The sequence below is a fragment of the Pseudophryne corroboree genome, chromosome 5, assembly GCF_028390025.1.
Source record: "Pseudophryne corroboree isolate aPseCor3 chromosome 5, aPseCor3.hap2, whole genome shotgun sequence".
Lineage (NCBI taxonomy): Eukaryota > Metazoa > Chordata > Amphibia > Anura > Myobatrachidae > Pseudophryne > Pseudophryne corroboree.
Genome location: NC_086448.1, coordinates 2197863 through 2220359, shown reverse-complemented (window position 1 = coordinate 2220359; position 22497 = coordinate 2197863). Strand labels below are relative to the sequence as shown.

General features: G+C 51.1%; 1 protein-coding gene across 1 annotated transcript in view; it reads left to right on the top strand.

Moving 5' to 3' along the window:
• MFSD3 (major facilitator superfamily domain containing 3) overlaps nt 1-22497 on the top strand; it is a 136877-nt gene that overhangs the window by 43770 nt on the left and 70610 nt on the right. Inside the window, exons 3-4 of the mRNA XM_063921052.1 lie at nt 9367-9514; nt 16523-16629. Coding sequence (XP_063777122.1) covers nt 9367-9514; nt 16523-16629 — 255 coding nt within the window. The remainder of the gene's footprint in view (nt 1-9366; nt 9515-16522; nt 16630-22497) is intronic.

Sequence of the window (22497 nt, the reverse complement as noted above, 5' to 3'; positions counted from 1 at the left end):
GTGGATGCCACACAGGATCCAGAGGCTGGTGGTCTGGCCGCCATCACTGTGGCACAGGTAGCGGACGAGGAGGAAGGAGTAGGCCTAGGTGACAGGGTAGGTTTCCCGAGTCATAGGTCGACGGAGGAGGATTGGAGGGCAGGTCTGACAGTTAGGGCAGACAGTTGCCAGATAGGTATGACGGAGGTGCAGTGCCTGGGGCACCATGTGGGAGGAGACAGGGGTAGGCCCAACCCAGAGGGGGTGGAGGCAACCAGAGGCTGTCCCCGACCCACATCACCCAGACCGGTACTGACCTTAGAACCTGTAAGGCCCTACGGACATGTTGTCATTGACTTTAGTCCTGTAGTGAACCCCTTGACAGAGATGGCTAGGAAGGGCATTCCCAAGTCAGTGGACTTTGCACCCGCTTGCGAGTTGGCATTCCAGTCATTGAAGGAGGCTCGGGTACCCGCTCCAGTGCTGATGGCGCACATTCTTGACCAGGACTGTGTGTTACGAACTGTTGCGCCACTGCACGGACTGGGAGCAGTACAGAGCCAGAAAGTGCCATATGGGCAGGAGCACCCTGTGGCCTGGTTGAGCAGTATACTGCTATTGTGGGAGCTGGGGTATGCCACAGTTGGGACACCGTGGGTGGCACTTGTTTGTAACCGGCCCCCCACCGTGGTGACTTACCACCTACCTGTTAGGTGGCTGCAACCTACCTTGGGGGAATTGGACAGACTTTTGTGGTGGAGCCTTGAACTTGGACTTCAGGTGGACTATTTGAACATTGTGCACCCACGAAGAGAGGCCCACTGCACTATGGATGAACTGTCTAGGCCGGAGCCTACACACCCTAGGTAGCGTCCCCTTCAACACAAGGGACTGCGGGACCAGGACCCAAATCGTTGGGACATGGGTCCCTGGTTGACCCGCTTGAATGGGGGGGGGGGGAATGTGGCCGGAGAGAATAGCCAGCCACACGTGTAATGGCGTCTGCGGCACTAAAGGGGTTAACCCTCGTGCCCGGCGCCATGTTACGGACTGTTTAAAAGTTTGTTTAATTATGTGTTTTACTTTTAACATGTCATATGTAGTGCTCTGTGCACTATTGCAGGAAGGCATGTTTAACTGTATCTATTTTATATTCAAGACAGGCTCTGTGTATATTTAAAGGGAAACACGTGTTTAAATGAAATGTATTTAAAGGAAAAATGCAGTTACTATAGTTGTCTGAATAAGCAACTCTTATCCTCTGGAAATAGGAAGTGGCATGCTAAGGGCCCTGTACTAGCAGTGAGGTGTGAAGGACAATACCTTTTGATGTGTAAGTTCCTTAGAGAGAGATGCTAATCACTGGGTTTATGGGCTTGGAACTTGTTTCATGTAGGCGATTTGATATACGATCCGTGAATGGAAGATAAAGGAAGGAAGACTGTTTGTTTGTGTTGTAGCCTTTCCTGTTGTAATCTTAAACACTGGGATTGCCTGGAGATGGGAATGACCAGAAACATCTGTATTTTGAAGATAAGTGATAAATTTATCAATGGTGAATGTTAATCTGATACCAAACGTTGTCTGGGTGACAGGAAGGAGGATATTGTTTTATTGCACTTATATCCTTGTAAAATGTAATTTATTGGTATTTTGTAAAATAACCTGATTGGTTGGAGAAGACAGGGAGGGCTTACCCCCCTGTGGTACTGTGTGGAAAACTGACATAAAAAGGAGACCTGCGTGCCTCCAGAGTTGTAGTTGTAACATCTTCTTCTGCTGAAAACATCTTGATTGTATGCTGTTGCCCCTAGCAATAGGGAGGAGTTCTCTTTAGAACTATATTTGAGCAAATAAACATCATTGCCTCAAGAAGACTGCTTCATCTTGTGACCTACAGGGTTAGGCCAAACCTAGCCCCGTTCTCCGGCTGTCCAGGGAAGCACCTGACGTCTCCAAGCTCCGCCTTCCGCCAGCTACCGGTAGAGGCCTAGCAAGTGGCTAGGGGGGATTCGTCGACACCACACAGGTGTGGTAAAGCAGTGCGTCGGCACATACAGAGCAGAACCGTGGTTCCAAACGCCACGGCAGGATAGGAGTTTGGTGGTGGCAGCACGAACCCGCCCACAACGCAGTGGGTGGAGTCAGTAACAGGCGGTTACTGACGGTAAGCGGGAATCCCCTATGTGGTCAGGCCTCGTGCGGCTTGACCTTCCATTCTGTGCGCAGTCAACGGGACGCGGAAGCAGCGAGTGCTCCCGTACGGCACCGTCCTGTCACAAGTTAGTGTTAGGGTAAGGTGACGCCGCTAGGGTTAGTGTTAGGGTAAGATGCCACCGGGAGGGTTAGTGTTAGGGTAAGGTGTCGCCAGTAGAGTTAGTGTTAGGGAGAGGTGCCACCGGGAGGATTAGGGTTAGTCAGGGTTAGGGTAAGGTGCCATCGGGAGGGTTAGAATTAGGGTAAGGTGCCGCCAAATTGTTAGTGTTAGGAGAAGGTGTCGCCAGATTGTTAGTGTGAGGGTATGGTGCCGCCGGGATGGTTAGTGTTAGGGTAAGGTGCCGCCGGGAGAGTTAGTGTTAAGGTAAGGTGCCACCATGAGGGTTTATGTTCGGCCGAGGTGCTGCCAGTAGGTTTAGTGTTAGGGTAAGATGCCGCCGGTAGGGTAAATGTTAGGGTAAGGTGCCACCATTATGGTTAGTGTTAGGGTAAGGTGTCACCAGGATGGTTAGTGTTAGGGTAAGGTGCCACCAGGATGGTTGCTGTTAGGGTAAATTGCCGCCAGTAGAGTTAGTGTTAGGGTAAGGTGCCGCCGGCATGGTTAGTGTTAGGGCATGGTGCCAACAGGAGAGTAAGTGCTAGGGTAAGGTGCCGCCGGTAGGGTTAGTATTAGGGTAAGGTGCCACTAGGAGGGTTGGTGTTAGGGTAAGGTGCCGCCGCCAGGATGGTTAGTGTTAGGATAAGGTGCCGCCAGTAGGATTAGTGTTAGGGTAAGGTGCCGCCAGTAGGGTTAGTGTTAAGGTAAGGTGCCACTAAGAGGGTTGCTGTTAGGGTAAGGTGCCGCCAGTAGAGTTAGTGTTAGGGTAAGGTGCCACTAAGAGGGTTGCTGTTAGGGTAAGGTGCCGCCAGTAGAGTTAGTGTTAGGTAAAGGTGCCACGGGAGGGTTAGGGTTAGTCAAGGTTAGGGTAAGGTGCTGCCGGGATGGTTAGGATTAGGGTAAGGTGCCACAAGATTGTTAGTGTTGGGCTGTGTGGAGGAGGTTGGGCTGTGTTGGGCTGTGTGGAGGAGGTTGGGTTGTGTTGGGCTGTGTGGAGGAGGTTGGGTTGTGTTGGGCTGTGTGGAGGAGGTTGGGTTGTGTTGGGCTGTGTGGAGGAAGTTGGGTTGTGTTGGGCTGTGTGGAGGAGGTTGGGTTGTGTTGGGCTGTGTTGGGCTGTGTGGAGGAGGTTGGGTTGTGTTGGGCTGTGTGGAGGAGGTTGGGCTGTGTGGAGGAGGTTGGGCTGTGTGGAGGAGGTTGGGTTATGTTGGGCTGTGTGGAGGAGGTTGGGTTATGTTGAGCTGTGTGGAGGAGGTTGGGCTGTGTTGGGCTGTGTGGAGGAGGTTGGGTTGTGTTGGGCTGTGTGGAGGAGGTTGGGTTGTATTGGGCTGTGTGGAGGAGGTTGGGTTGTGTTGGGCTGTGTGGAGGAGGTTGGGCTGTGTTGGGCTGTGTGGAGGAGGTTGGGCTGTGTGGAGGAGGTTGGGTTGTGTTGGGCTGTGTGGAGGAGGTTGGGCTGTGTTGGGCTGTGTGGAGGAGGTTGGGCTGTGTTGGGCTGTGTGGAGGAGGTTGGGCTGTGTTGGGCTGTGTGGAGGAGGTTGGGCTGTGTTGGGCTGTGTGGAGGAGGTTGGGCTGTGTTGGGCTGTGTGGAGGAGGTTGGGTTGTGTTGGGCTGTGTGGAGGAGGTTGGGTTGTGTTGGGCTGTGTGGAGGAGGTTGGGCTGTGTTGGGCTGTGTGGAGGAGGTTGGGCTGTGTTGGGCTGTGTTGGGCTGTGTGGAGGAGGTTGGGCTGTGTTGGGCTGTGTGGAGGAGGTTGGGCTGTGTTGGGCTGTGTGGAGGAGGTTGGGCTGTGTTGGGCTGTGTGGAGGAGGTTGGGCTGTGTTGGGCTGTGTGGAGGAGGTTGGGCTGTGTTGGGCTGTGTGGAGGAGGTTGGGTTGTGTTGGGCTGTGTGGAGGAGGTTGGGTTGTGTTGGGCTGTGTGGAGGAGGTTGGGCTGTGTTGGGCTGTGTGGAGGAGGTTGGGCTGTGTGGAGGAGGTTGGGCTGTGTTGGGCTGTGTGGAGGAGGTTGAGTTATGTTGGGCTGTGTGGAGGAGGTTGGGCTGTGTTGGGCTGTGTGGAGGAGGTTGGGTTGTGTTGGGCTGTGTGGAGGAGGTTGGGCTGTGTTGGGCTGTGTGGAGGAGGTTGGGCTGTGTTGGGCTGTGTGGAGGAGGTTGGGCTGTGTTGGGCTGTGTGGAGGAGGTTGGGCTGTGTTGGGCTGTGTGGAGGAGGTTGAGTTATGTTGGGCTGTGTGGAGGAGGTTGGGCTGTGTTGGGCTGTGTGGAGGAGGTTGGGCTGTGTTGGGCTGTGTGGAGGAGGTTGGGTTGTGTTGGGCTGTGTGGAGGAGGTTGGGCTGTGTTGGGCTGTGTGGAGGAGGTTGGGTTGTGTTGGGCTGTGTGGAGGAGGTTGGGCTGTGTTGGGCTGTGTGGAGGAGGTTGGGTTGTGTTGGGCTGTGTGGAGGAGGTTGAGTTATGTTGGGCTGTGTGGAGGAGGTTGGGCTGTGTGGAGGAGGTTGGGTTGTGTTGGGCTGTGTGGAGGAGGTTGAGTTATGTTGGGCTGTGTGGAGGAGGTTGGGTTGTGTTGGGCTGTGTGGAGGAGGTTGAGTTATGTTGGGCTGTGTGGAGGAGGTTGGGTTGTGTTGGGCTGTGTGGAGGAGGTTGAGTTATGTTGGGCTGTGTGGAGGAGGTTGGGTTGTGTTGGGCTGTGTGGAGGAGGTTGGGTTGTGTTGGGCTGTGTGGAGGAGGTTGGGCTGTGTTGGGCTGTGTGGAGGAGGTTGGGTTGTGTTGGGCTGTGTGGAGGAGGTTGAGTTATGTTGGGCTGTGTGGAGGAGGTTGGGCTGTGTGGAGGAGGTTGGGTTGTGTTGGGCTGTGTGGAGGTGGTTGAGTTATGTTGGGCTGTGTGGAGGAGGTTGGGTTGTGTTGGGCTGTGTGGAGGAGGTTGAGTTATGTTGGGCTGTGTGGAGGAGGTTGGGTTGTGTTGGGCTGTGTGGAGGAGGTTGAGTTATGTTGGGCTGTGTGGAGGAGGTTGGGTTGTGTTGGGCTGTGTGGAGGAGGTTGGGTTGTGTTGGGCTGTGTGGAGGAGGTTGGGCTGTGTTGGGCTGTGTGGAGGAGGTTGGGTTGTGTTGGGCTGTGTGGAGGAGGTTGAGTTATGTTGGGCTGTGTGGAGGAGGTTGGGTTGTGTTGGGCTGTGTGGAGGAGGTTGAGTTATGTTGGGCTGTGTGGAGGAGGTTGGGTTGTGTTGGGCTGTGTGGAGGAGGTTGAGTTATGTTGGGCTGTGTGGAGGAGGTTGGGTTGTGTTGGGCTGTGTGGAGGAGGTTGAGTTATGTTGGGCTGTGTGGAGGAGGTTGGGCTGTGTTGGGCTGTGTGGAGGAGGTTGGGTTATGTTGGGCTGTGTGGAGGAGGTTGGGCTGTGTGGAGGAGGTTGAGTTATGTTGGGCTGTGTGGAGGAGGTTGGGCTGTGTTGGGCTGTGTGGAGGAGGTTGAGTTATGTTGGGCTGTGTGGAGGAGGTTGGGTTGTGTTGGGCTGTGTGGAGGAGGTTGAGTTATGTTGGGCTGTGTGGAGGAGGTTGGGTTGTGTTGGGCTGTGTGGAGGAGGTTGAGTTATGTTGGGCTGTGTGGAGGAGGTTGGGTTGTGTTGGGCTGTGTGGAGGAGGTTGGGTTGTGTTGGGCTGTGTGGAGGAGGTTGGGCTGTGTTGGGCTGTGTGGAGGAGGTTGGGTTGTGTTGGGCTGTGTGGAGGAGGTTGAGTTATGTTGGGCTGTGTGGAGGAGGTTGGGTTGTGTTGGGCTGTGTGGAGGAGGTTGAGTTATGTTGGGCTGTGTGGAGGAGGTTGGGTTGTGTTGGGCTGTGTGGAGGAGGTTGAGTTATGTTGGGCTGTGTGGAGGAGGTTGGGTTGTGTTGGGCTGTGTGGAGGAGGTTGGGTTGTGTTGGGCTGTGTGGAGGAGGTTGGGCTGTGTTGGGCTGTGTGGAGGAGGTTGGGTTGTGTTGGGCTGTGTGGAGGAGGTTGAGTTATGTTGGGCTGTGTGGAGGAGGTTGGGCTGTGTTGGGCTGTGTGGAGGAGGTTGGGCTGTGTTGGGCTGTGTGGAGGAGGTTGGGCTGTGTTGGGCTGTGTGGAGGAGGTTGGGCTGTGTGGAGGAGGTTGGGCTGTGTGGAGGAGGTTGGGTTGTGTTGGGCTGTGTGGAGGAGGTTGGGCTGTGTTGGGCTGTGTGGAGGAGGTTGGGCTGTGTTGGGCTGTGTGGAGGAGGTTGGGTTGTGTTGGGCTGTGTGGAGGAGGTTGGGTTGTGTTGGGCTGTGTGGAGGAGGTTGGGCTGTGTTGGGCTGTGTGGAGGAGGTTGGGTTGTGTTGGGCTGTGTGGAGGAGGTTGAGTTATGTTGGGCTGTGTGGAGGAGGTTGGGCTGTGTTGGGCTGTGTGGAGGGGGTTGGGCTGTGTGGAGGAGGTTGGGCTGTGTTGGGCTGTGTGGAGGAGGTTGGGCTGTGTTGGGCTGTGTGGAGGAGGTTGGGCTGTGTGGAGGAGGTTGGGTTGTGTTGGGCTGTGTGGAGGAGGTTGGGCTGTGTTGGGCTGTGTGGAGGAGGTTGGGCTGTGTTGGGCTGTGTGGAGGAGGTTGGGTTGTGTTGGGCTGTGTGGAGGAGGTTGAGTTATGTTGGGCTGTGTGGAGGAGGTTGGGCTGTGTTGGGCTGTGTGGAGGAGGTTGGGCTGTGTTGGGCTGTGTGGAGGAGGTTGGGCTGTGTTGGGCTGTGTGGAGGAGGTTGGGCTGTGTTGGGCTGTGTGGAGGAGGTTGGGCTGTGTTGGGCTGTGTGGAGGAGGTTGGGCTGTGTTGGGCTGTGTGGAGGAGGTTGGGCTGTGTTGGGCTGTGTGGAGGAGGTTGGGCTGTGTTGGGCTGTGTGGAGGAGGTTGGGCTGTGTTGGGCTGTGTGGAGGAGGTTGGGTTGTGTTGGGCTGTGTGGAGGAGGTTGGGCTGTGTTGGGCTGTGTGGAGGAGGTTGGGCTGTGTTGGGCTGTGTGGAGGAGGTTGGGCTGTGTTGGGCTCTGTGGAGGAGGTTGGGCTGTGTTGGGCTGTGTGGAGGAGGTTGGGCTGTGTTGGGCTGTGTGGAGGAGGTTGGGCTGTGTTGGGCTGTGTGGAGGAGGTTGGGCTGTGTTGGGCTGTGTGGAGGAGGTTGGGCTGTGTGGAGGAGGTTGGGTTGTGTTGGGCTGTGTGGAGGAGGTTGGGCTGTGTTGGGCTGTGTGGAGGAGGTTGGGCTGTGTTGGGCTGTGTGGAGGAGGTTGAGTTATGTTGGGCTGTGTGGAGGAGGTTGGGCTGTGTTGGGCTGTGTGGAGGAGGTTGGGTTGTGTTGGGCTGTGTGGAGGAGGTTGGGCTGTGTGGAGGAGGTTGGGCTGTGTGGAGGAGGTTGAGTTATGTTGGGCTGTGTGGAGGAGGTTGGGCTGTGTTGGGCTGTGTGGAGGAGGTTGAGTTATGTTGGGCTGTGTGGAGGAGGTTGGGTTGTGTTGGGCTGTGTGGAGGAGGTTGGGCTGTGTTGGGCTGTGTGGAGGAGGTTGGGCTGTGTTGGGCTGTGTGGAGGAGGTTGGGCTGTGTTGGGCTGTGTGGAGGAGGTTGGGCTGTGTTGGGCTGTGTGGAGGAGGTTGGGTTATGTTGGGCTGTGTGGAGGAGGTTGGGTTATGTCGAGCTGTGTGGAGGAGGTTGGGCTGTGTTGGGCTGTGTGGAGGAGGTTGGGCTGTGTTGGGCTGTGTGGAGGAGGTTGGGCTGTGTTGGGCAGTGTGGAGGAGGTTGGGCTGTGTGGAGGAGGTTGGGTTGTGTTGGGCTGTGTGGAGGAGGTTGGGCTGTGTGGAGGAGGTTGGGCAGTGTTGGGCTGTGTGGAGGAGGTTGGGCTGTGTTGGGCTGTGTGGAGGAGGTTGGGTTATGTTGAGGCACTAGAGGGAAGATTAGGGTTAAGGAACATGGGTAGAAATATGGAATGCAGCAGCGTCACAGGTGTTAGGATTATCGTCGGGACCCGGATAAAAACGCTGAAGTCACTGCTACCGCTGAGAGAAGGTAAGCCACTACTAGACCATCATGTCGGCATATCATCCAGGCAGGCATGATGTATATCTACATGGTCACTGCCAACATGCTTTATGTTAACGGTTTAACCCAGTCAACAATCTCATGTCGAGCTGTCAACAAGTTATACCACACCCCTCCCAAAATGTCATTGCCTCTTTTTTATGTATGTGCACATGTATGTATGTGTGTGCACATGTATGTATGTATGTATGTATGTATGTGCACATGTATGTATGTATGTATGTATGTATGTATGTATGTATGTGCACATGTATGTGTGTGTGTGCACATGTGTGTGTGTGTGTGTGTGTGTGTGTGTGTGTGTGTGTGCACATGTATGCATGTATGTGCACATGTATGTATGTATGTATGTATGTGCACATGTATGTATGTATGTGTATGTGTGTGCTCATGTATGTATGTATGTGTGTGCACATGTATGTATGTATGTATGTATGTGCACATGTATGTATGTGTGTGCACATGTATGTATGTACACATGTATGTATGTATGTGCACATGTATGTATGTATGTGCACATGTATGTATGTATGTGTGTGTGCACATGTATGTATGTATGTATGTGCACATGTGTGTGTGTGTGTGTGTGTGTGTGTGTGTGTGTGTGTGTGTGTGTGTGTGCACATGTATGTATGTATGTATGTATGTGCACATGTATGTGTGTGCACATGTATGTATGTATGTACACATGTATGTATGTATGTGCACATGTATGTATGTGTGTGTGTGTGCGCACATGTATGTATGTGCACGTGTGTGTGTGTGTGTGTGTGTGTGTGTGTGTGTGTGTGCACATGTATGTATGTATGTGTGTGCACATGTATGTGTGTGTGTGTGTGTGTGTGTGTGCGCACATGTATGCATGTATGTATGTGCACATGTATGTATGTATGTATGTATGTGCACAGGTATGTATGTATGTGCACATGTATGTATGTATGTATGTACACATGTATGTATGTGCACATGTATGTATGTGCACATGTATATATGCACATTTCTGTAATATGTTTTTAGATGACCAGGTCATTTTTGCTGTTGCTTCATAGGTGAGCAGGGGTCTCTCAGTATGGTTCCTCTGTTGCTGCTTGATCAGGGGGTCTCCCCATCTGAGCTGGGATTCTGGAACGGGATCCTTTCCTTGACTGTCTCCATTGCTGGATCTGCTTTTGGAGGCGTGCTACTAGGGAAGGGCCGGTAAGTGGGGTTGCATCCAGTACTGCAGACAAACACCTCAGTCTTTACAGCTTTGACACCAGCAATGCTAAATACATACTGTATATTTTGTTTTTAAAACCAAAAGTTTTAGCTATTTTAAGGTTTGCAATGGAAATCATTCAGACAGCATTCCCATCTCCAGTATACTTGCCATGTTACCGAAAACCTCTTGTGATACTTCCAGCTTGATGTCCTCACACACTGGTGGAAATTATTGCTGTAGACCAATTTGTGCTTTATAGCCTCTCTCTTCCTCCTTTTTCTACGAGTCTTCTACTAAACAGACCTCTATATCATCAATATTCTTCTGCACATCTCCACTCCAGTGTCCTCCTGTGTGATCGTAGTTCTCCTGCACGTCTCCTCTCCAGTGTCCTCCTGCATGATCGTAGTTCTCCTGCACATCTCCACTCCAGTGTCCTCCTGTGTGATCGTAGTTCTCCTGCACGTCTCCTCTCCAGTGTCCTCCTGCATGATCGTAGTTCTCCTGCACATCTCCACTCCAGTGTCCTCCTGTGTGATCGTAGTTCTTCTGCACATCTCCTCTCCAGTGTCCTCCTGCATTATCGTAGTTCTCCTGCACATCTCCACTCCAGTGTCCTCCTGTGTGATCGTAGTTCTCCTGCACGTCTCCTCTCCAGTGTCCTCCTGCATGATCGTAGTTCTCCTGCACGTCTCCTCTCCAGTGTCCTCCTGCATGATCGTAGTTCTCCTGCACATCTCCTCTCCAGTGTTCTCCTGCATTATCGTAGTTCTCCTGCACATCTCCACTCCAGTGTCCTCCTGTGTGATCGTAGTTCTCCAGCACATCTCCTCTCCAGTGTCCTCCTGTGTGATCGTAGTTCTCCTGCACATCTCCACTCCAGTGTCCTCCTGTGTGATCGTAGTTCTCCTGCACGTCTCCTCTCCAGTGTTCTCCTGTGTGATCGTAGTTCTCCTGCACGTCTCCTCTCCAGTGTTCTCCTGTGTGATCGTAGTTCTCCTGCACATCTCCACTCCAGTGTCCTCCTGTGTGATCGTAGTTCTCCTGCACATCTCCTCTCCAGTGTCCTCCTGCATGATCGTAGTTCTCCTGCACATCTCCACTCCAGTGTCCTCCTGTGTGATCGTAGTTCTCCTGCACATCTCCTCTCCAGTGTCCTCCTGCATGATCGTAGTTCTCCTGCACATCTCCACTCCAGTGTCCTCCTGTGTGATCGTAGTTCTCCTGCACATCTCCACTCCAGTGTCCTCCTGTGTGATCGTAGTTCTCCTGCACGTCTCCTCTCCAGTGTTCTCCTGTGTGATCGTAGTTCTCCTGCACGTCTCCTCTCCAGTGTTCTCCTGTGTGATCGTAGTTCTCCTGCACATCTCCTCATCAGTGTCCTCCTGTGTGATCGTAGTTCTCCTGCACATCTCCACTCCAGTGTCCTCCTGTGTGATCGTAGTTCTCCTGCACATCTCCTCTCCAGTGTCCTCCTGCATGATCGTAGTTCTCCTGCACATCTCCACTCCAGTGTCCTCCTGTGTGATCGTAGTTCTCCTGCACGTCTCCTCTCCAGTGTTCTCCTGTGTGATCGTAGTTCTCCTGCACATCTCCACTCCAGTGTCCTCCTGTGTGATCGTAGTTCTCCTGCACATCTCCTCTCCAGTGTCCTCCTGCATGATCGTAGTTCTCCTGCACATCTCCTCTCCAGTGTCCTCCTGTGTGATCGTAGTTCTCCAGCACATCTCCTCTCCAGTGTCCTCCTGCGTGATCGTAGTTCTCCTGCACATCTCCTCACCAGTGTTCTCCTGCATTATCGTAGTTCTCCTGCACATCTCCTCCAGTGTCCTTTTGCGTGATTGTAGTTCTCCTGCACATCTCCTTTCCGGTTTCCTCCTGTATGTTCATAGTTCTCCCACACATCTCCTCTCCAGTGTTCTCCTGCGTGATCGTACTTCTCCCGCACATCTCCTCTCCAGTGTCCTCCTGCGTGATTGTAGTTCTCCCACTCATCTCCTCTCCAGTGTCCTCTGTCTTCTCTGCAGTGTTCTCCTGCGTGACTGTAGTTCTCCTGCACGTCTCCTCTCCAGTGTCCTCCTGTGTGATCGTAGTTCTCCTGCACATCTCCTCCAGTGTCCTCCTGTGTGATCGTAGTTCTCCTGCACATCTCCTCTCCAGTGTCCTCCTGCGTGATTGTAGTTTTCCTGCACATCTCCTCTCAGGCTTCCTCTCTGTGTCATAGCGTGTTCTCCTTCACATCTCCTCTCCAGTGTCCTGCATGACCATGGTTCTACTACACATCTTCTTTTAGGCTTACCCTCTGTGTCATAGCAGGGTTTTCCTATACATCCCCTCTACGGTTTCCTGCATGACCATGGTTTTACACATCATCTCTCCAGCTATCCTTCTGTGTCATAGCAAGGTTCTCCTATACCTCTCCTCTCCATTGTCTTCCTGCGTGATCATCACACACTCGGGTCTGTTTTGTGTCTCGGCAGGGATCTTTTAAATATCTGCCCTCAGATCTCTTTTGTGTCTCAGCGGGAATCTCGATTGTTTGGATACATTTGTTAAATAAAACAGATTTAACCAAGTTGTCTGAATAGTGATTGTTTTCCAGTGTCTCTGCGGGGATCTCTTACACATCTCTTCTTAGGTCCCTGACCTGTGTCTCTGCGGGGATCTCTTACACATCTCCTCTCAGGTCCCTGACCTGTGTCTCTGCGGGGATCTCTTACACATCTCATCTTAGGTCCCTGACCTGTGTCTCTGCAGGGATCTCTTACACATCTCATCTTAGGTCCCTGACCTGTGTCTCTGCGGGGATCTCTTACACATCTCATCTGTGGGGATCTCTTACACATCTCTTCTTAGGTCCCTGACCTGTGTCTCTGCGGGGATCTCTTACACATCTCATCTTAGGTCCCTGACCTGTGTCTCTGCGGGGATCTCTTACACATCTCTTCTTAGGTCCCTGACCTGTGTCTCTGCAGGGATCTCTTACACATCTCTTCTTAGGTCCCTGACCTGTGTCTCTGCAGGGATCTCTTACACATCTCTTCTTAGGTCCCTGACCTGTGTCTCTGCGGGGATCTCTTACACATCTCATCTTAGGTACCTGACCTGTGTCTCTGCGGGGATCTCTTACACATCTCTTCTTAGGTCCCTGACCTGTGTCTCTGCGGGGATCTCTTACACATCTCTTCTTAGGTCCCTGACCTGTGTCTCTGCGGGGATCTCTTACACAACTCTTCTTAGGTCCCTGACCTGTGTCTCTGCGGGGATCTCTTACACATCTCTTCTTAGGTCCCTGACCTGTCTCTCTGCGGGGATATCTTACACATCTCTTCTTAGGTCCCTGACCTGTGTCTCTGCGGGGATATCTTACACATCTCTTCTTAGGTCCCTGACCTGTGTCTCTGCGGGGATCTCTTACACATCTCTTCTTAGGTCCCTGACCTGTGTCTCTGCAGGGATCTCTTACACATCTCTTCTTAGGTCCCTGACCTGTGTCTCTGCAGGGATCTCTTACACATCTCTTCTTAGGTCCCTGACCTGTGTCTCTGCAGGGATCTCTTACACATCTCTTCTTAGGTCCCTGACCTGTGTCTCTGCGGGGATCTCTTACACATCTCTTCTTAGGTCCCTGACCAGTGTCTCTGCGGGGATCTCTTACACATCTCATCTTAGTTCCCTGACCTGTGTCTCTGCGGGGATCTCTTGCACATCTCATCTTAGGTCCCTGACCTGTGTCTCTGCGGGGATCTCTTGCACATCTCTTCTTAGGTCCCTGACCTGTGTCTCTGCGGAGATCTCTTACACATCTCATCTTAGGTCCCTGACCAGTGTCTCTGCGGGGTTCTCTTACACACCTCATCTTAGGTCCCTGACCTGTGTCTCTGCGGGGATCTCTTACACATCTCATCTTAGGTCCCTGACCTGTGTCTCTGCGGGGATCTCTTACACATCTCATCTTAGGTCCCTGACCTGTGTCTCTGCGGGGATCTCTTACACATCTCATCTTAGGTCCCTGACCTGTGTCTCTGCGGGGATCTCTTACACATATCTTCTTAGGTCCCTGACCTGTGTCTCTGCGGGGATCTCTTACACATCTCATATTAGATCTCTGTGTGGATCTCTTACACACCTACTCTTAGGTCTCAACTGTGTATCAGCGGGTATCTCTTACACATCTCTTCGTAGGTCCTTGACCTGTGTCTCTGCGGGGATCTCTTACACATCCCCTCTTAGGTCCCTGACCTGTGTCTCTGGGGAATCTCTTCCACATCTCTTTATAGGTCCCTGATCTGTGTCTCTTTGGGGATCTCTTGCACATCTCCTCTTAGGTCCCTGACCTCTGTCTCTTTGGGGATCTTTTACACATCTCCTCTTAGATCCCTGACCCGTGTCTCTGCGGGGATCTCTTGCACATCTCCTCTTAGATCATTTCTGTGTCTCAGCAGGGATCTCTTGCACTTCTCTTAGATAATTTCTGTGCCTCAGCAGGGATCTCTTGCACATCTCCTCTTAGATCATTTCTGTGCCTCAGCAGGGATCTCTTGCACTTCTCTTAGATCATTTCTGTGCCTCAGCAGGGATCTCTTGCACATCTCCTCTTAGATCATTTCTGTGCCTCAGCAGGGATCTCTTGCACTTCTCTTAGATCATTTCTGTGCCTCAGCAGGGATCTCTTGCACATCTCCTCTTAGATCATTTCTGTGTCTCAGCAGGGATCTCTTGCACTTCTCTTAGATCATTTCTGTGCCTCAGCAGGGATCTCTTGCACTTCTCTTAGATCATTTCTGTGCCTCAGCAGGGATCTCTTGTACATCTCTTACATCAGTTCTGTACCTCAGCAGGGATCTCTTGCACATCTCCTCTTTGATCATTTCTGTGCCTCAGCAGGAATCTCTTGCACATCTCCTCTTTGATCATTTCTGTGTCTCAGCAGGGATCTCTTGCACTTCTCTTAGATCATTTCTGTACCTCAGCAGGGATCTCTTGCACATCTCCTCTTAGATCATTTCTGTGCCTCAGCAGGGATCTCTTGTACATCTCCTCTTAGATCATTTCTGTGCCTCAGCAGGGATCTCTTGTACATCTCCTCTTAGATCATTTCTGTGTCTCAGCAGGAATCTCTTGCACTTCTCTTAGATCATTTCTGTGTCTCAGCAGGGATCTCTTGCACAACTCCTCTTAGATCATTTCTGTGTCTCAGCAGGGATCTCTTGCACATCTCCTCTTAGATCATTTCTGTGTCTCAGCAGGGATCTCTTGCACTTCTCTTAGATCATTTCTGTGCCTCAGCAGGGATCTCTTGCACATCTCCTCTTAGATCATTTCTGTGCCTCAGCAGGGATCTCTTGTACATCTCCTCTTAGATCATTTCTGTGCCTCAGCAGGGATCTCTTGTACATCTCCTCTTAGATCATTTCTGTGCCTCAGCAGGGATCTCTTGTACATCTCCTCTTAGATCATTTCTGTGTCTCAGCAGGAATCTCTTGCACTTCTCTTAGATCATTTCTGTGTCTCAGCAGGGATCTCTTGCACAACTCCTCTTAGATCATTTCTGTGTCTCAACAGGGATCTCTTGCACATCTCCTCTTAGATCATTTCTGTGCCTCAGCAGGGATCTCTTGCACATCTCCTCTTAGATCATTTCTGTGCCTCAGCAGGGATCTCTTGCCCATCTCCTCTTAGATCATTTCTGTGCCTCAGCAGGGATCTCTTGCACATCTCCTCTTAGATCATTTCTGTGCCTCAGCAGGGATCTCTTGCACAACTCCTCTTAGATCATTTCTGTGCCTCAGCAGGGATCTCTTGCGCATCTCCTCTTAGATCATTTCTGTGCCTCAGCAGGGATCTCTTGCACAACTCCTCTTAGATCATTTCTGTGCCTCAGCAGGGATCTCTTGCGCATCTCCTCTTAGATCATTTCTGTGCCTCAGCAGGGATCTCTTGCTCATCTCCTCTTAGATCATTTCTGTGCCTCAGCAGGGATCTCTTGCACATCTCCTCTTACATCAGTTCTGTGTCTCGGCAGGGATCTCTTGCACATCTCCTCTTAGATCATTTCTGTGCCTCAGCAGGGATCTCTTGCGCATCTCCTCTTAGATCATTTCTGTGCCTCAGCAGGGATCTCTTGCACAACTCCTCTTAGATCATTTCTGTGCCTCAGCAGGGATCTCTTGCACATCTCCTCTTACATCATTTCTGTGCCTCAGCAGGGATCTCTTGCGCAACTCCTCTTAGATCAGTTCTGTGCCACAGCAGGGATCTTTTGCACTTCTCTTAGATCATTTCTGTACCTCAGCAGGGATCTCTTGCACATCTCCTCTTAGATAATTTCTGTGCCTCAGCAGGGATCTCTTGCACATCTCCTCTTAGATCATTTCTGTGCCTCAGCAGGGATCTCTTGCACAACTCCTCTTACATCAGTTCTGTGTCTCAGCAGGGATCTCTTGCACATCTCCTCTTAGATCATTTCTGTGCCTCAGCAGGGATCTCTTGCACTTCTCTCAGATCATTTCTGTACCTCAGCAGGAATCTCTTGCACATCTCCTCTTAGATCATTTCTGTACCTCAGCAGGGATCTCTTGCACATCTCCTCTTAGATAATTTCTGTGCCTCAGCAGGGATCTCTTGCACATCTCCTCTTAGATCATTTCTGTGCCTCAGCAGGGATCTCTTGCACTTCTCTTAGATAATTTCTGTGCCTCAGCAGGGATCTATTGCACAACTCCTCTTAGATCATTTCTGTGCCTCAGCTGGGATCTCTTGCACATTATCCCTTTGGCTTCTTCCTCTATATCTCAGCATTATTGCTGCTTCTCATCATCTCTCCAGTAACGTGTCCTAGTAGAGTGCTCCTACCATATCTCAAATCTGCTCGTTTGGATCATGACAGTATAATTTGTTTTCCAGGTTTTCAACTTATGACTCTCTTGTCTATGAATATTTTACTACATTGGACTTCTGCAGTATCTTCTGATATTTTAATGGATCCCTTCTTGTCCTTCTAGGTCAATTCAGCCATTTCTGAGGGCTCTGCTCAGTTTCCGGGTTTCTGGCCTCGTGTTTCAGACCTTACTGCTGTCTGTACTAGGCAGAGATACAAGTATTGTGAAAGGTGAGCTAGGAATGTGTACTGCTTTCTCTGCAGCTGTGGAATAAGTCAGTGCAGTAGCATGGTGCATTTACTTATTTACTAGCTGATGTTCAGATAGAAGGATTATGTGACCTTTACATACATTGCAGAGCTTAGTGTATCACAGGATAAACCTAGCTTACATGTAAACCATTTGCACCAGTTTTACACCAGGAGAGAGCAGTAGTATATGTGCCTGGGTTACACCGGGAGAGAGCAGTAGTATATGCGCCTGGGTTACACCGGGAGAGAGCAGTAGTATATGTGCCTGGATTACACCGGGAGAGAGCAGTAGTATATGTGCCTGGGTTACACCAGGAGAGAACAGTAGTATATGCGCCTGGGTTACACCGGGAGAGAGCAGTAGTATATGTGCCTGGATTACACCGGGAGAGAGCAGTAGTATATGTGCCTGGATTACACCGGGAGAGAGCAGTAGTATATGTGCCTGGGTTACACCAGGAGAGAACAGTAGTATAAAGTGCCTGGGTTACACCGGGAGAGAGCAGTAGTATATGTGCCTGGGTTACACTGGGAGAGAGCAGTAGTATATGTGCCTGGATTACAGCGGGAGAGAACAGTAGCATATGTTCCTGGGTTACACCGGGAGAGAGCAGTAGTATATGTGCCTGGGTTACACCGGGAGAGAGCAGTAGTATATGTGCCTGGGTTACACCAGGAGAGAACAGTAGTATATGTGCCTGGGTTACACCAGGAGAGAACAGAAGTATATGCGCCTGGGTTACACCGGGAGAGAACAGTAGTATATGTGCCTGGGTTACACCGGGAGAGAGCAGTAGTATATGTGCCTGGGTTACACCGGGAGAGAGCAGTAGTATATGTGCCTGGGTTACACCAGGAGAGAACAGTAGTATATGTACCTGGGTTACACTGGGAGAGAACAGTAGTATATGTACCTGGGTTACACTGGGAGAGAACAGTAGTATATGGGCCAGGGTTACACCGGGAGAGAGCAGTAGTATATGTGCCTGGGTTACACCAGGAGAGAACAGTAGTATATGTACCTGGGTTACACTGGGAGAGAACAGTAGTATATGTGCCTGGGCTACACTGGGAGAGAGCAGTAGTATATGTGTCTGGGTTACACCAGGAGAGAGCAGTAGTATATGTACCTGGGTTACACCAGGAGAGAGCAGTAGTATATGTGCCTGGGTTACAGCGGGAGAGAGCAGTAGTATATCCGCCTGGGTTACACTGGGAGAGAGCAGTAGTATATGTACCTGGGTTACACTGGGAGAGAGCAGAAGTATATGCGCCTGGGTTACACTGGGAGAGAGCAATAGTATATGCGCCTGGGTTACACCAGGAGAGAGCAGTAGTATATGTGCCTGGGTTACACCGGGAGAGAACAGTAGCATATGGGCCTGGGTTACATCGGGAGAGAGCAGTAGTATATGTGCCTGGGTTACACCGGGAGAGAACAGTAGTATATGTGTCTGGGTTACACCAGGAGAGAGCAGTAGTATATGTGCCTGGGTTACACCGGGAGAGAGCAGTAGTATATGCGCCTGGGTTACACCGGGAGAGAGCAGTAGTATATGTGCCTGGATTACACCGGGAGAGAACAGTAGCATATGGGCCTGGGTTACAGCAGGAGAGAGCAGTAGTATATGTGCCTCGGTTACACCGGGAGAGAGCAGTAGTATATGTGCCTGGGTTACACCAGGAGAGAACAGTAGTATATGTGCCTGGGTTACACCGGGAGAGAGCAGTAGTATATGCGCCTGGGTTACACCGGGAGAGAGCAGTAGTATATGTGCCTGGGATACAATGGGAGAGTGCAGTAGTATATGTACCTGGGTTACACTGGGAGAGAACAGTAGTATATGTACCTGGGTTACACCAGTAGAGAGCAGTAGTATATGTGCCTGGGTTACAGCGGGAGAGAGCAGTAGTATATGCGCCTGGGTTACACTGGGAGAGAGCAGTAGTATATGCGCCTGGGTTACACTGGGAGAGAGCAGTAGTATATGCGCCTGGGTTACACCAGGATAGAGCAGTAGTATATGTTCCTGTGTTACAGCAGGAGAGAACAGTAGTATATGTGCCTGGGTTACACCAGGAGAGAACAGTAGTATATGTGCCTGGATTACACCGGGAGAGAGCAGTAGTATATGTGCCTGGGTTACACCGGGAGAGAGCAGTAGTATATGTGCCTGGGTTACACCAGGAGAGAGCAGTAATATATGTGCCTGGGTTACACCAGGAGAGAGCAGTAGTATATGTGCCTGGGTTACACCGGGAGAGAGCAGTAGTATATGTGCCTGGGTTACACCAGGAGAGAACAGTAGTATATGTGCCTGGGTTACACCGGGAGAGAGCAGTAGTATATGTGCCTGGGTTACACCGGGAGAGAGCAGTAGCATATGGGCCTGGGTTACACTGGGAGAGAGCAGTAGTATATGTGCCTGGGTTACACCGGGAGAGAGCAGTAGTATATGTGACTGGGTTACACCGGGAGAGAACAGTAGTATATGTGCCTGGGTTACACCAGGAGAGAACAGTAGTATATGTGCCTGGGTTACACCGGGAGAGAGCAGTAGCATATGGGCCTGGGTTACACCGGGAGAGAGCAGTAGTATATGTGTCTGGGTTACACTGCTAGAGATCAGTAGTATATGTGCCTGGGTTACACCGGGAGAGAGCAGTAGTATATGTGCCTGGGTTACCCCGAGGAGAGCAGTAGTATATGTGCCTGGGTTACACCGGGAGAGAACATTAGTATATGTGCCTGGGTTACACCGGGAGAGAGCAGTAGTATATGTGCCTGGGTTACACCGGGAGAGAGCAGTAGCATATGGGCCTGGGTTACACCGGGAGAGAGCAGTAGTATATGTGTCTGGGTTACACTGGGAGAGAGCAGTAGTATATGTGCCTGGGTTACACCGGGAGAGAACAGTAGTATATGCACCTGGGTTACACAGGGAGAGAGCAGTAGTATATGTGCCTGGATTACACCGGGAGAGAGCAGTAGTATATGTGCCTGGATTACACCGGGAGAGAGCAGTAGTATATGTGCCTGGGTTGCACCAGGAGAGAACAGTAGTATATGTGCCTGGGTTACACCGAGGAGAGAACAATAGTATATGTGCCTGGGTTACACCGGGAGAGAGCAGTAGTATATGTGCCTGGGTTACCCCGAGGAGAGCAGTAGTATATGTGCCTGGGTTACACCAGGAGAGACCAGTAGTATATGTGTCTGGGTTACACTGGAGAGAACAGTAGTATATGTGCCTGGGTTACACCGGGAGAGAGCAGTAGTATATGTGCCTGGGATACACTGGGAGAGAACAGTAGTATATGTGCCTGGTTTACACTGGGAGAGATCAGTAGTATATGTGCCTGGGTTACACTGGGAGAGAGCAATAGTATATGTGCCTGGGTTACACTGGGAGAGAGCAGTAGTATATGTGCCTGGGTTACACCGGGAGAGAGCAGTAGTATATGTGCCTGGGTTACACCGGGAGAGAACAGTAGTATATGTGTCTGGGTTACACCGGGAGAGAGCAGTAGTATATGTGCCTGGGTTACACCAGGAGAGAGCAGTAGTATATGTGCCTGGGTTACACTGGGAGAGAGCAGTAGTATATGTGCCTTGGTTACACTGGGAGAGAGCAGTAGTATATGTGCCTGGGTTACACCGGGAGAGAACAGTAGTATATGTGTCTGGGTTACACCGGGAGAGAGCAGTAGTATATGTGCCTGGGTTACACCGGGAGAGAACAGTAGTATATGTGTCTGGGTTACACCGGGAGAGAGCAGTAGTATATGGGCCTGGGTTACACCGGGAGAGAGCCGTAGTATATGTGTCTGGGTTACACTGCTAGAGATCAGTAGTATATGTGCCTAGGTTACACCAGGAGAGAGCAGTAGTATATGCGCCTGGGTTACACCGGGAGAGAGCAGTAGTATATGTGCCTGGGTTACAGCGGGAGAGAGCAGTAGTATATGTGCCTGGGTTACACCGGGAGAGAGCAGTAGTATATGTGCCTGGGTTAAATCGGGAGAGAGCAGTAGTATATGCGCCTGGGTTACACCGGGAGAGAGCAGTAGTATATGTGCCTGGGTTACACTGGGAGAGAGCAGTAGTATATGTGCCTGGGTTACACCGGGAGAGAGCAGTAGTATATGTGCCTGGGTTACACCGGGAGAGAGCAGTAGTATATGTGCCTGGGTTACAGCGGGAGAGAGCAGTAGTATATGTGCCTGGGTTACACCGGGAGAGAGCAGTAGTATATGTGCCTGGGTTACACCGGGAGAGAGCAGTAGTATATGTGCCTGGGTTACACTGGGAGAGAGCAGTAGTATATGTGCCTGGGCTACACTGGGAGAGAGCAGTAGTATATGTGCCTGGGTTACACCGGGAGAGAGCAGTAGTATATGTGCCTGGGTTACACTGGGAGAGAGCAGTAGTATATGTGCCTGGGTTACACCGGGAGAGAGCAGTAGTATATGTGCCTGGGTTACACCGGGAGAGAGCAGTAGTATATGTGTCTGGGTTACACCGGGAGAGAGAGCAGTAGTATATGTGCCTGGGTTAAACCGGGAGAGAGCAGTAGTATATGTGTCTGGGTTACACTGGGAGAGAGAGCAGTAGTATATGTGCCTGGGTTAAACCGGGAGAGAGCAGTAGTATATGTGCCTGGGTTACACCGGGAGAGAGCAGTAGTATATGCGCCTGGGTTACACCGGGAGAGAGCAGTAGTATATGTGCCTGGGTTACACTGGGAGAGAGCAGTAGTATATGTGCCTGGGTTACACCGGGAGAGAGCAGTAGTATATGTGCCTGGGTTACACCGGGAGAGAGCAGTAGTATATGTGCCTGGGTTACACCGGGAGAGAGCAGTAGTATATGTGCCTGGGTTACAGCGGGAGAGAGCAGTAGTATATGTGCCTGGGTTACACCGGGAGAGAGCAGTAGTATATGTGCCTGGGTTACACCGGGAGAGAGCAGTAGTATATGTGCCTGGGTTACACTGGGAGAGAGCAGTAGTATATGTGCCTGGGCTACACTGGGAGAGAGCAGTAGTATATGTGCCTGGGTTACACCGGGAGAGAGAGCAGTAGTATATGTGCCTGGGTTAAACCGGGAGAGAGCAGTAGTATATGTGTCTGGGTTACACTGGGAGAGAGAGCAGTAGTATATGTGCCTGGGTTAAACCGGGAGAGAGCAGTAGTATATGTGTCTGGGTTACACCAGGAGATAAGAGTGGTTCATGCATCCGGGTTACGTCAGGAGGAACCATTAGTATAGGCTCCTTGTTTCTTCCAGAAGATGAAGCTTGGCAGAGTTAGTAAATACTCACTTCCAGTACACATTCTAGAAGCATAATAGATTACTGACTACTCCTTGCTAGCGAAAGCATTCCCCATTTACATTTCAGGCTTATACATGCCCCAGTCATTCCCACCATGTAAAATACGTTTTAATACTTATGCAAATACAGAATGAAATTACTTAATAAGTTCATATAGACATACAGATGTGGTCTCATTACTCCATGTGGTCTCATTACTCCATGTGGCCTCATTACTGCATGTGGCCTCATTACTGCATGTAATCATGAACATCTTTCTTGCATCTTTTTATTTCGAAATTGAGTCTTAGATGCAAATCGATCCTGCTGACTAATAGAGCGCTGGCTGTGCACTGATCCTACTGACTGATAGAGCGCTGGCTGTGCACTGATCCTGCTGACTAATAGAGCGCTGGCTGTACACTGATCCTACTGACTGATAGAGCGCTGGCTGTGCACTGATCCTGCTGACTAATAGAGAGCTGGCTGTACACTGATCCTGCTGACTAATAGAGCGCTGGCTGTGCACTGA